General features: G+C 41.7%; 1 protein-coding gene across 1 annotated transcript in view; it reads left to right on the forward strand.

Moving 5' to 3' along the window:
- The window catches only part of TGFBR2 (transforming growth factor beta receptor 2), a 98,554-nt gene that overhangs the window by 65,096 nt on the left and 20,465 nt on the right, over nucleotides 1-12,993 (forward strand). The window contains exons 3-4 of the mRNA XM_009288653.2: nucleotides 1,139-1,310; nucleotides 3,641-3,831. Coding sequence (XP_009286928.1) covers nucleotides 1,139-1,310; nucleotides 3,641-3,831 — 363 coding nt within the window. The remainder of the gene's footprint in view (nucleotides 1-1,138; nucleotides 1,311-3,640; nucleotides 3,832-12,993) is intronic.

Consider the following 12,993-nt stretch of genomic DNA (forward strand, 5'->3'; position numbering starts at 1 on the left):
AGAGAGCAATATGAACATAGTTTTAACATGCAGGTGGCTACAAGAGAAGAACTGTGCTATATGAAGCCTAGTATCTCCTTGAAGTGGTTCAACCTACTTTTCCAAATATATTACAAAGTGAGTCAGACTGAAACCGTTGTAGATAGTCTGCTCCACCTCAGATAGTTGCATATTCATTTTAGCTTTAGAAAAAAGTTTATGTTGGCATTTTCTGTTCCTTGTAGTCACACTGGCTTTTCAAAATAGTTTTTGAAATAAAAATATCTTTCCTGAAATTCACACACTGGGACAAAAAATATTTCTTCCCTTACTGCTACCACACTGAAGCAGATGGTGAATACTAAGACTCGGAACCAGTAAGCAAGTAATTCTTCAATGCCTGGGTGCAGAAATGTAGCTGTTGGGTCAAAGTAGACTTCTACAAGACAGACTGTCATTGCAAGTTGGTTTGAGTTCAAGTCCCCTTGAGTTAGCCCAGGAAGACTCCAGTAGCAGATTACATGAGCTGCACAGATGCCCTATTGCATTTCCAGCTTGAGTTTCACCACAACCTCTGGCAGACCATCTACCTTAAGTTGAAAGTCGCTTCCAGCTCTGTGGTTTTCTATGTGAACAGTAATCAGATTAGGGACGACACCCAGGTTATACCTCAGGTTAGTAAAGACAAACTTGCAAAATTCATCACGGTCTGTGTCATAGTGATGTCACCCACCTAATGTGCATTCACACTATGGTATCCACAGTTACTCTGGCACACAGATCATGATGCAACATATTGTACATGGGGGACAGATATGCTGCTTGTGAATAATGCAAATGGGTGAGTGCAGAGTGGTTATTGCAGTGCAAACTGGACTCAGAATAAGCTTGATTCTGCAAATTACAAAGCAACTTTTACTCCCTCTGAAGTCAATAGAATTTTATTTCACTTTTCAAATTCACTTTGATTAACCTGGTCTTGACGCTGTGGCACTTGCCCTGTTGTAAAGAAAATTGGTAGCTGTGAAAGATCAAAGATTTTCTAATTTAAGGTGGGAGGGAATGTTTGCTGCTGATGAAATCCTTATCTTCATAATGAGCAATAATGCAATCTGATAATCTACCATTATTAAGTTTCGTTCTCTTTTTTTTCCTTAAGCTGAAATTACGTCACCTATAGACGGAAGTAAGGAAAATGGATTGCAAATGCCGAACCTATGCAAATTTTGTGACATTAAAGTAACAACCTGCTCGAACCAATATCAGTGCAAGAGCAACTGCAACATCACTGCTATCTGTGAGAAGAATAATGAAGTCTGTGTCGCTATATGGTAAGTTATTTCTTCGTATAGGTGGGGAGGGGAGCACACCCACATTCATCATTACTTAGTACTTTTCTCGATTGCTCTGATATTCAGAATGTCCCTGCTACCTCACCAGGCTTTGCTCTCTTGCTTCCAACTCATATCTGTGCTCAGCATATTGAGAGTTGCTTGAGGTTAACAACAATTCTGATATGAAATGTTCTGGGGATTTTTTTCTTCTAAAGAAGTTCTGTTCCAGCTTATGCTGTTATTGGAAAAGAGGCATGTTTTTGCTCAAGTCATTAAGCTGCATCCACCCACAGCACTCAGAGTAGAAACAGATTTGAGACTCAGAGAGGATTGTGGTGGCATTTGCTGAAGAAAGACAATTCTCTCTCAGGTTTCAAAGTGAACTAGATTATGTAGATCTCTCACAGGAGGCTTATTTACTATATATAGGTAGAAATACTTTCTCTTAATGGTAAAAAAAATCTTCTGTGTATGTAGTGACTCTGATGTAAGCGTGGTGCTTTTTATATAGCATATGTCTAGGTTCAAAGAAATCAAGAGTATATGAAAATGAGTTGTAACACTTTTTTAGGATTCGTTGACTCTAAACTTGCATTCCAGTCTAAAAACTGGGGTTTTGCCCTTCCACAAATGGTAAGCCAATCCTACCAAAGAAAACCAGAAACACTCTTAATGAGTTCATAAGTGAGCAAAAGGAACAGAACTGAGTATTTGCAACATTGCTGCTGATTTAGGAATGTAATTAGAACCACTTACAGAAAGACATAATTAATTCACTTATTGAGGGATTAGTTGTGTCCATTGACTTGAAGAGATGTTCGGCATAATTGGAAGTAGACACTTGAAATGCAGGATCAGTCCAGTGTGCTGTTCCGTATTTGTCCTGTGCTCCTTTATTAAGTGGTCGGTGTCTATTATTGCCATACAAAGTGGCTGTAGTGCAATTTAAGATACAATCTGGATTTTTCATGCCAATTTATCCAAAAGGCAAATAAGTTGAGAACTGTAAAGTGCTCTTTGCCTCTGGGTCTTGTGTCAATTAAATGAAATCTGTGGACCAGGACAAAACACAGGAATATGGTCCAGATTATCAGCTGTAAATATTTCCCTGACAGCAAGGCAACTCTAGCTTGCACCAGTTCTATGGTTGGTATTGGGTTTATTTAAAAAAAAAAAAAAGAAAGAAATTGTAAGGATAACTCCTTCAGTGTAGAAATTGTGCTAATTGTAGGCTTCAAAAGCAAAATGAAAAGGCCAAGTCACTAGAAATTCCTCAGATTTTGAGGAAATAATTCAGTTTTTATCATGATTTCCCACAGATTTTTACTGTCTGCACAGTGACCACAAAAACCAAAAGTATGTTCTGAGGTTCACAGCAGTTCATTGAGCATTAGCTTGAATAATTCTGGGTGAGATTTTCAAAGGCACTCATTGGAGCTTAGTGGTAATATGATACGGGAATAGCTGTGCCATTGTACGAATGCCCCAGTGTGAGGAGCCCAGACACAGCCAAATTTACCCCATTCAGGAAAGCCGGAAAAGAACATATGATATTCTTTAAATCCCATTTGAGTACAAGGGCACCTTAGCTTCCCCAGTTCTTTGGTTTGGTTTTGGTTTTTTTAAAAAAAAAAAAGAAAGAAATTGTAAGGATAACTCCTTCAGTGTAGAAATTGTGCTAATTGTAGGCTTCAAAAGCAAAATGAAAAGGCCAAGTCACTAGAAATTCCTCAGATTTTGAGGAAATAATTCAGTTTTTATCATGATTTCCCACAGATTTTTACTGTCTGCACAGTGACCACAAAAACCAAAAGTATGTTCTGAGGTTCACAGCAGTTCATTGAGCATTAGCATAACTCCTTCAGTGTAGAAATTGTGCTAATTGTAGGCTTCAAAAGCAAAATGAAAAGGCCAAGTCACTAGAAATTCCTCAGATTTTGAGGAAATAATTCAGTTTTTATCATGATTTCCCACAGATTTTTACTGTCTGCACAGTGACCACAAAAACCAAAAGTATGTTCTGAGGTTCACAGCAGTTCATTGAGCATTAGCTTGAATAATTCTGGGTGAGATTTTCAAAGGCACTCATTGGAGCTTAGTGGTAATATGATACGGGAATAGCTGTGCCATTGTACGAATGCCCCAGTGTGAGGAGCCCAGACACAGCCAAATTTACCCCATTCAGGAAAGCCGGAAAAGAACATATGATATTCTTTAAATCCCATTTGAGTTCTCAAAAGAGGCAAATTTCGGGCAGGCACAGTCCTGTCTGCTCCCTTTGTAAAATATTCCTTCTTTGATTTCAATTTTCTCCTTTTCATTTTTAGGAGACAGAATGATGAAAATGTGACATTAGAAACAATATGCCATGATCCCCAGAAAACACTGTATGGTCACATCTTGGATGACTCCAGCTCAGAGAAGTGTTTGATGAGGGAAAAGAAGGAAGATGGGGGATTGATGTTCATGTGTTCCTGTACAGGTGAAGAATGCAATGATATGCTCATTTTTCCCTCAGGTAGGTTTAATAATTTACCCTGCATTCCTAGGCTATACCTTGCAAGTGATATTAACTGTGTCATACCAATGGACTTTGGAATTGCATTTCGTGGAGGAAAACTTCTAGTGGCAGGAGATATTTTGGTCTCTTCCGAGTCTCGCAAAATCTCAACCTTTCTTTTCTGTGTTCAGAGGATATTTGTTCCTGCCAGGCTGTCCGCCTTTTGAAGTAGGTCTGATACTCAGCTCAAGACGTTCCACTTAAAAATTGATGAAAATAAAGATGAAAGCAAGATGTTTAGAGTTGTTCTGTTGACACACCAAAATGCAACATATGCCAATTACATTAGAAAACATAAAGAAGAGGCAAATGCCATATTTAAGGTCTTGCCTCTTCTAAAAGGCTGTATTGCCATAGTGTGGCATCTGTCATATACTACTGAGTAACTGACAGGATGTGAATTTAAAGTCAGCTTCTCTGTTGTAACTGACCATCTGCACTTGTTCTGTGGTGGGCTTGAAGTAGGTAGAAGGTTCCTTCACTGGTGGGTATGCTACCTCATGCTTACTACGGCACAAGGACGTTTATGTGAGTTCAGTTAAACCAGTGAAATCCGAGTATAGACCAAATCACAAGTGCATAACCTGTCCCCATTCTACTTCGTGAATGCCTATATAGACCACTGCAAATACAGTAAAGGCAGTGCAGGTGTGTACAGTGCTGGCGGACCTCATGCTGCACACACAGATGTGCATGTGTGCACGCACACACCTCACTGTATTTTCCCCTACCTGCTGGATCCCACAATGATTCTTTTACTAAGACTAAGTCAGGTCTCTCGCAGGCAAGTGTGAGGCCTCCTGTGGAGAAATTGTGTGTACACACTTCTAAATGAGAATGGCAGGCAGAACCCATCCTTATCACCTGTAAGTTCCTCAGAAAAGGATATAATCAAATTCTCGTTATCTGAGATAATGAAGGGTTGGGACACTGTTTCCACTCCTGGGAAGCATGGTGCGTGACTGCACTGGGGCGGACAACTATGTGAGTGGCTTCTAGCTCTCGCTTCCCAGCCCTCCAAGAAGGCTAACAAGTTTAGATTGCAAAACCACACCAGATTAGCCAAAAGCAAGCTAGAAAGTCTTTGCCTCCATTGGCCCAGGCTGTCCATATACAGTGCCACCTCCTCCCCTCTTCCTCATCCCCTCCCCAAGCTTGATTTGAAACCAGACAACCTGACTGCTGATGCATGGTTGTATGACCAGCCCTTACTTGAGTGGGCTTTAAAGGAGTTGGAGTAAATACTGGTACTGATGTGAGCACAAGACCTAATTCTAACAGATTGCCTTGATTTTATTGAAGAGAACGTGTTCCCAGTGAAAAGATCTTACTGTGTTGGCTGTCTAGAGTTTTTATACAAAGCGAACCACACCCTTGTGGATTTTGGCTAATTTGTTATAAATTAGTCACATTATAACTGTTTCTCCTGGAGCTATGTAGCTGAATACAATTGCTCTGACAAATGTGTGTCTTCTGTGTGTATGTTTATGAAAACTGTTCTATGAATTCAACACCAAGTGCCTTCATTCCCATCAACTCTGCAGCCCCCCTCACGCTTCCAGAGCAGCCTAAAAGGAGCTGTAGTATAGATTAAAACCCAGTCTTTTTACCCTAATTCCTTTCACTCTTCAGAGTGGAGCTTTTCCTTCTAGGCCATGTGCTGTAAGCACTCTAGGTGACTCGTGAAAACTGTGCCCTGCATTCACATGTAGTAAGTGAATAACTACAGATAAAAATTAATGTAAAACTTCAGTTTGTAATATTTCCACTTCATTCACAAACACAAGCATTAACTCCAACTGGGAGGGGGGAGAATTGAGGCTTTGTCATTCCTTTTTTATTGTTGTGGATTAGTGTTTCTTTTAAACGAAAACAGCCCCTTTGGGTTGCTTGCCTGGTTAGCCATGGCAGGAAGACAAACGATTTTTACAGTATCAGACATGCGGTTTCCTGTCTGTGTTTAACTTTGAGCAGAACATCACAGCCAGCTGGTCCACGGCTCCTCCAGACAACTAGATAATAGCCTGTAATAATTTTGCCTTTGGAATGACTGTCATCCAGATATATTCTGTACATTGTTCTTGCCTTTTTTTCTCTCTACATTTCTTGTACACCAGAGCAAGAATTTTTGCAGTGTTTTTGCACAACCTATAGTTTTAGAGAGTGGACAAAAGCTAGTCTAAAAAAGCCTGATCAAAAAGTGATTGTACTCATTTATTAGCAGAAACTGAGACAATAAAAATGATTGTGTTTTTTCACCTGATAATTGCAGCCTTTCCTTTCAAGCTATTGCTATAAATGATCAGTGTTCTAGCTCTTCTTCCTCCTGGGTGCACACTTAAGATGCCCAGATTTAGTTTGTTCCTGGTGTTTCTGAGGTAAGGAAGAAAATTGTGGGTAAGGCAACAAGTTCTACTTTCCACCAGAGGTTAGTCACTACGTTCCAGTGATTCACAGCTGAGCTGTTATTGCTTTTAGAAGAATTGGTTTATAGCACTGTTGGTTTGTATCAGTCTTGATTGTGAAGGGTAAACCTCCTGACTCCATTTTTAGACACAAACATCTAAAGGTTTTGGGGTAGTGGGAGGTGTTGTGACTCACCCAAGTGTGGCTTTGGAAATGTTTGAACTAGTTACATCCAAATCAAATGCCTGTTTCTTGTATTGACTTTCATTTAAATTGCCTAATGTGTCTGTAGTTCTGCTGTGTCAGGGGGCTTCTGACCCTGATTCAGATCCCTGGCATTTCAGGCCATGGGCAGCTGGTGGAAAATACTGTGCACAGAATCACTCCAAACAATGTTCTGTAGTTCTTGGAGAAATAATATACAGGAGACAGGTAGCCATTGCAAATCTGACTACTCTGTGTTTATTTTTTAATCCCTCTCTTTTTTGCCAAACAAAATTGTGGGTGACTGGCAAGCAGCTTACACCCCTGTGGTGGAAAAATGCTCCTCACAGCAAAACTCAATGCCAGTCTGTTTTAATTATTATTTATTCAAATGTCTAATGTCAGTGTTACCAGAAGGCAAAGCCAGGGAGCAAAACCACTGGAAAAGATTAGCCAAAATCAGGGGGGGAAAGGCCCTGGCTGGCTAGAAGTTGGCTAGGTGGCAGGCAGGGGCCTGGTCCTGCTGTCATGGAAAAGATGAGTGCAGGATTGGACTACCAGGATTTTTTCCTCCCTGATGTCTAGTTGTGTCTGGTGGATCTTCTGTATCTTGCTTTGCCTTCTTATGTTTTGACCTGTTGTGATGAACCTGGTCTGTCTGTAGCTGTTTGCACAGTTCCAGGCCTCCCTTGGTGTTTGGGCAGCTTTGTTCCTCAGCCTCCCCTTCGCCACACCATCTCACAGCCTCTATTCATCAGCCAGTGCGAGCATGACAAATGCCTAACAAAGTTGTTCTTTATTAACAATCCTAAGCTATTTGGCTGAGGTCAAGGCTTGTTTACGCAAAGGGACCAAGTAGGACTGTGCTTTTTCCAGCCTCACGTCTGACCCATTCTCCATGGGCAGAGATGACCAGGCACTCATTGTAGCTGCGGAAACGGGATACCTGCATGTTACTCAGTGCATGACCTACCTGCTATGCAGTGCAACTTCTTCCTGTTGTGCAGGCTCGTTCAGACACATTCATTCAGTGGCGTGCAAAAGGGTGACCCCAGCACTGTGAAGACTGCAGACAGGAAAACAAATCCTTTAAGTACAGTTGTCGTTATGTATGCAGTCGTTATCCTGGGCATCGAGTTCAAATCCAAGCAAAAATGCAGAGATCTCAAAATTTGGAAACAGGATTTGCAGACCTGTAGCCCAGCTCTATTTGGTTTAGAGTCATTCTAATAATTTACGTGGTGATCCTTTTTCACCCTCACCTGTCTTGCCATGCTATGCAGATCTCCATGCAGTTTGCAACTGATGTGCCTGTTGGATTGGTCAGGTAGTCGCTGTTTATTCCTCATGTACTGAAAGATGAGGTCATTATTTCGGGCATTCCCACTGCACCCGGTCATAATATGGGAGAAACCTTTAGCAGCAACAATGTGTACAAGTTTTAATGATTATCTGAATCATCCAAACAGTTGCCTTGAAATATCAAAACTTCAGTGATAGAGGTGACTGACAGGTCAGCAAGAGTTTATGAGAATAATGAAGCTAATTGGGAAAGTGTGTCGGGGGAAGGGTGTTCTGCTGCTAACAATCTTCACATTGATCATGGTTTTACTAAGTTTGCTAATTGAGAGTGTAAGAGACGTAAGTATTTGATTAATCAATTCTGGCTGAGTCATTTGCCCGAACAAATTACAGCCTATGGATTTGCAGTGTGTCAAGTGCTGTGATTGCTCACTGTGTACGGTTGTTACCTGGGAGACCTGGTATTGTTCTGCTGCCTGAACCACCGCAAGCATGCCTGCGTGGTGCCTTCTCCTGTGCTCAGATCGCAGGAGATATGGATAATGTTTTAGAATTTCCTTAACTTGGTATCTCTCGCTTGTCTCTAACATGTTGCCCCTGTCTTTTCCTTTCTTTCTCTCCTCTTCCTTTCCTTACTAGAGTCAAAGCGTTAGTGATTTTACTTGACTACATAGGAGGATCTCAGACTTAAAAGCAGACTTAAGACCTGTGCACAAACAGCCGCCAGGCCATAAATACTCATGTGATGAGTTGTCCAGTGCTCAAGGAACAGCAGAAGGGAGATGATTACAGCTGGACTGCTTCCAAGTGGATTTTAACAAAGGCTTTCATTAATCTGTTTTTCTGTTATCCAACTAACATGTTCAGAAGGTAACTGTCTTCCAGCTGCCCCGTGAAAGAGGTCAGTAGCATTACACAACGTTGCACAGAGCCTCTCACCGCTTGTATATTGGCATTGTTCTCTATGTTTCCTCTTAGGTATTTGCAGCCACAGAGTCCCACCCAATGCCTGCAGCTGTATGTAACCAAAGGAGAGGCTGTCTAATACTGAACATCTGATTCACTTAGCGGGATAGAAAGGAAATAGAATGGAAAGAGGCAAAAGAAGCCAAAATTTTGTTTTGCTCTGTATTATTTATATTGTTTGCTTCCTAGGAAAATAACCATGCAGAGCTCAGTTACAGATTTGTGTAAAAACAAACTAGGCAGAGCTCTTCCAGTCTGGTTGGCATATTTGTTACAATTTGCATCACTTGAGAGCTTAATAAGTGTGGGAATGTGGCCAACCTTTTATCAGGTTGTCATGGAAGAGACTTTAATAATTACAGACAGAAACAAACTGTAACTAACACTGGCAACATAATATTTTGGGAAAGGTTGGAGGGGTGAAACTCAGGCTGAGAATAAAAATAGTGGTTAATGTGTGGCATCTGTTGGAACATATTGAAACTGGAGAGATTGATTTGTTCCAGAAAACCACCAGCAAACAGCAGCAGACACCGAGTTGTATAACTGAGGCATGTATCACAGAAACACAGTCACATCATGTAAAGTTAGAATATGTCGGCTTTCATATTGCTGAGTAGGAAAGCTCAGCTACAAAAGCCAAAATGTGTGAGAGATGCCATGTACACACAGTGAAGTGACCTCTTAGAATGGGAGAGATAAGAAGGGAATGCATCCAGGGGTGGGAGATTTTAAACAAATGGGTGCTGTGCCAGCAAACCAAGGAATTACACTTTCTAGCCAGCGGTGAGGGAATAAAACAGCAACAAACTATTTGTTCTGTCTTGGAGCTTAAGAGTTTCTTAAACCTCCTGGGTGCCGAATAGCATACTTGGCAATCAGTTGAAAAATGAAATTCTGCTTACAATAGATAAAATATCCATTACATCATTGCTGCCCAGCCTTTTCACTGAAGTAAGCCACCCAGAGGCAATCAAGTTGCCTGCTTCCCGCCCCCGTGACTAAGATGCAGCCACTCCCATCAGGTGACAGACGCATATGCATGACTCTTCCAACATGTAACACGTATAACTGGGTCACATAACGGGATTTTCCCCAGGCGTAACAGAGATGTCTTGAGTCCTGATCACCCTGATCATGGGTAGTCATGTGCCAGGGGCAAAGCTGCTGGCCCCCACGGGAGAGCAGCAGTGAGTGTGCCACAGCTCCCCAAAACCGCTCATACCTTTGCCTTACTACCTCTCAGGAAAAGAGGTAAGTGGTAGCCTGCATTAAGTGCTCTAAGGGCTGGGTCTGGTTTGCCAGCCATATGTTGACTGCAGAGCAATATTCACGCTGGCAAATAACCAAAAGGTCAAGTGAATGCATTCCCACACCTTTGAGCAAACATCCTTAGGGCCCAAATTCTGAGCCATGAGGATGGCAGTGCTTTAGAAAGACAGCTTTAGAAACAGGCTCTAGAGATGGCTTTACCTTGTCACTTCTACTACCTTTGAGCCCCTATAGCAGGCCAGGCAGACCTGCCAACTACTGGAGCTAGTGCCTCTCCAGAAGGCTGCTTCAGCAGATACTGTGTTTTGAATACTCTGGCAATATCCTCATTAGACTAAAAGGTGAAGATGTACAGCTCAAATGAAAGTTACTGGCCTTGACACACTTGGTTTACCTAGTCCAAAAAAATTCTTGTCAAATTCAGGAACTGGCTGTAGGAATTTAACTTTCAGGAAAGTCTACAAGAAATGTCAGGGTTTATTTTCCACTGGATAGCAAGATAGAGTCCACTCTGGTTTTAAAATCTAGTAATCTCTGTCTTCTGCCATCAGATGGTTCAGCATAGAGCTGAGGGAGGGGTGGAACTGATTTCCTGCCCCACAAACTATTAAGTTGCAAAAAAATTCTTCATCTCCAGCAAGGATGGAAAATTACAATGTTTCCAAGAAACTGTCAAGATAAAAAAATGCAGGTTAGTTTGAGGTGCAGCATTTGAGTTTGATTACTTCCAAGTATTTTGTGTCAGGATCAGGCATTTTCCTAAGGAAAAAGCCCCCCTCCTCCAATAAAAAAGCTCCCTACCCCCATCCACAAAGCCCAAAAAATGATGCCTGTAAAATTAGCAGAAGTTTTTAAACATAAAAATTGGATCACTTTCGTCTTCAAGATAGGGGTTTCAGGGAAAAGTACAGGAATGTCAGAAGCAGAGTTTCTGTTTTGAAAATCAACACTTCCCATATAAATATGTTTTGTTGAACATTTCCAAGCCATTTTAATTCTAAAAAGACCAAAATCAGGAAGGTACATGAGACACTGAACTACAGAATTTCATTGTCACTTGAGGATTCTTCAATAGAGATAAACTAAGTTACCCCAAACAGCTGCTCAGAGTGGAACTTCATTTCACTGGAAATGAAACATTTTATGGAATTAGTTTTCATCCAGAAAGTAGCACTAAAGAGATGGGCAGACTATTCTGTATTTTATTGCCTAGCGTCTTGCCCAGAAATCGGTATTCATGTAAGGTTCAAACTCACATTTGCCTGATTCAGAATAATCAGAGATGAAAAGGCCTTCCCTGAATCAAACAGAGCAGGACTTGAACTTGGAGCTCCCATACCCCAGACTAGTCCCCTCACTGGTGGGGATTCAGCACTTACATCTCTTGCCAAATTGCAACATTTGAACAGAATTCTGTTTATGCAAAAACATTCAAAAAGTGTTAGTTTTCATTCCAGTGTGGAATTGAAACCAAACTTTGAAACCTCAGAATTGCTGCAAAACAGAGTTGTCCTCCAGTCAGCTCAAAGGGCTGCTTTGTGTCTCAGGAGCTTGCAAAATAACTAGATCACAGCGCCGGGTCTGAGCCCATATTTTGTGACTGTGTGTTTCTGGGGGGGTTTAAGACACTACACAAGCTTGCAATACCTCAGCGTCAATATGTTTAACCTGAGTTCTGCCAATATCATATATATTCTTGCCCTGCTGTGTGGCTTTGACTAGCAGTTGAATAGGCAACAACTTTAGAACTCGCACAAGCAGCAAACAGCACTGAAGTCGTTCTGTCAGGACTGGCTGTGCATTTCTGCTGCCCTGTGCATTAAAGTGCGGGTCCTAATTTTATTGCCATTGTTTTATTTCTTGTTTCCAAAGTTCAGTGACACTGGAGTTCAATCAAAGGCACCCAATCCAACCTAAAGAATTTACAGGCAAAGCGCTGTTGTGCTTTGAAGCTTCCTGACTGAACAGGGGCTGTACAGTGTTTCCATTTTCCTTGGCACCTGAGCCCTGTTCCCTAAAGGCTTAGGTAGTGTTAAGGGTTGTGCAGAGGTTTGTGCTTAGTTTAAACCGCATACAGGAAGCTTTCTTTTAGCTCAACTTCTCTATTGTTATGCTATATTAATAGGCTCTTTTGAAGCTTAAGAAAGGACTGATCTGCCTAAATAATAGTTCTGGGTGGGGGAAGTTATTTAGGAGCATGTTTGCAAAACCTGAAAGGCTATTTCATTTAACCATTTCCTTGCCTGCCTGTGCAGCCAGGTTTTGCTCATTCCGGTGCTCAGAAAGAGGAAGCTGCACTCCCATTTTTGAAATTATGGGGTTTGAGTCATAGGTATTTATTTATAAGCAAATGAACATATTTATTCTTAGATTCCTGTAGTCAAGCCAGAAAATGTTGGCTAGCCGCTATACAAACATACAGATATGCTCTGAATTTTGATCCTGCCCTGACTTTGTACACAGATTCAACAGAGAAGTACCCCAACCTTTTGCTGGAAGGGGTGATTTTGTTCTGCTCATATCAGCAGTCAAAATCAAAGGCAGTTCCAGAAGTGCCTTGCTCGGACCAGCCCTCAGTGCCACCAGCTCTTTGCTGCTGCTGTCCCCTTTAATTCTGCTGGCAGGCAGCTCAGTCCCCTTCTTCTAAGCTCAGGGTTCAGCCTCGTCAGTCCTGACACCCAGTTCTCCCTGCTGGGTGCTCATTCTTGCACTTCTCAAGCCTTGAGTGGGACCTGTCTAGTGTCTTAAAAACTGAAAATGAGCACACCCTTCGTCCCTGCTGCTTTAGGTGGGGATGTGCAGCCATGTGCTTTTCACCCCCTGCCTCCCACTTCCTCCAAGGCATGGTGCCAAAGCAGATGTGTCACTTTGCAGCAGGAGTGCAGGACGATACAGTGCTTAGGGGAAGTGGCCAAACTGCTCAGCTTCTGCTTTGATTAAAATTTTTTTTTTCATTCTTTTTCAAGTGAC

The sequence above is a fragment of the Aptenodytes forsteri genome, unplaced genomic scaffold, assembly GCF_000699145.1.
Source record: "Aptenodytes forsteri isolate BGI_AS27 unplaced genomic scaffold, ASM69914v1 Scaffold9, whole genome shotgun sequence".
NCBI classification, from domain to species: domain Eukaryota; kingdom Metazoa; phylum Chordata; class Aves; order Sphenisciformes; family Spheniscidae; genus Aptenodytes; species Aptenodytes forsteri.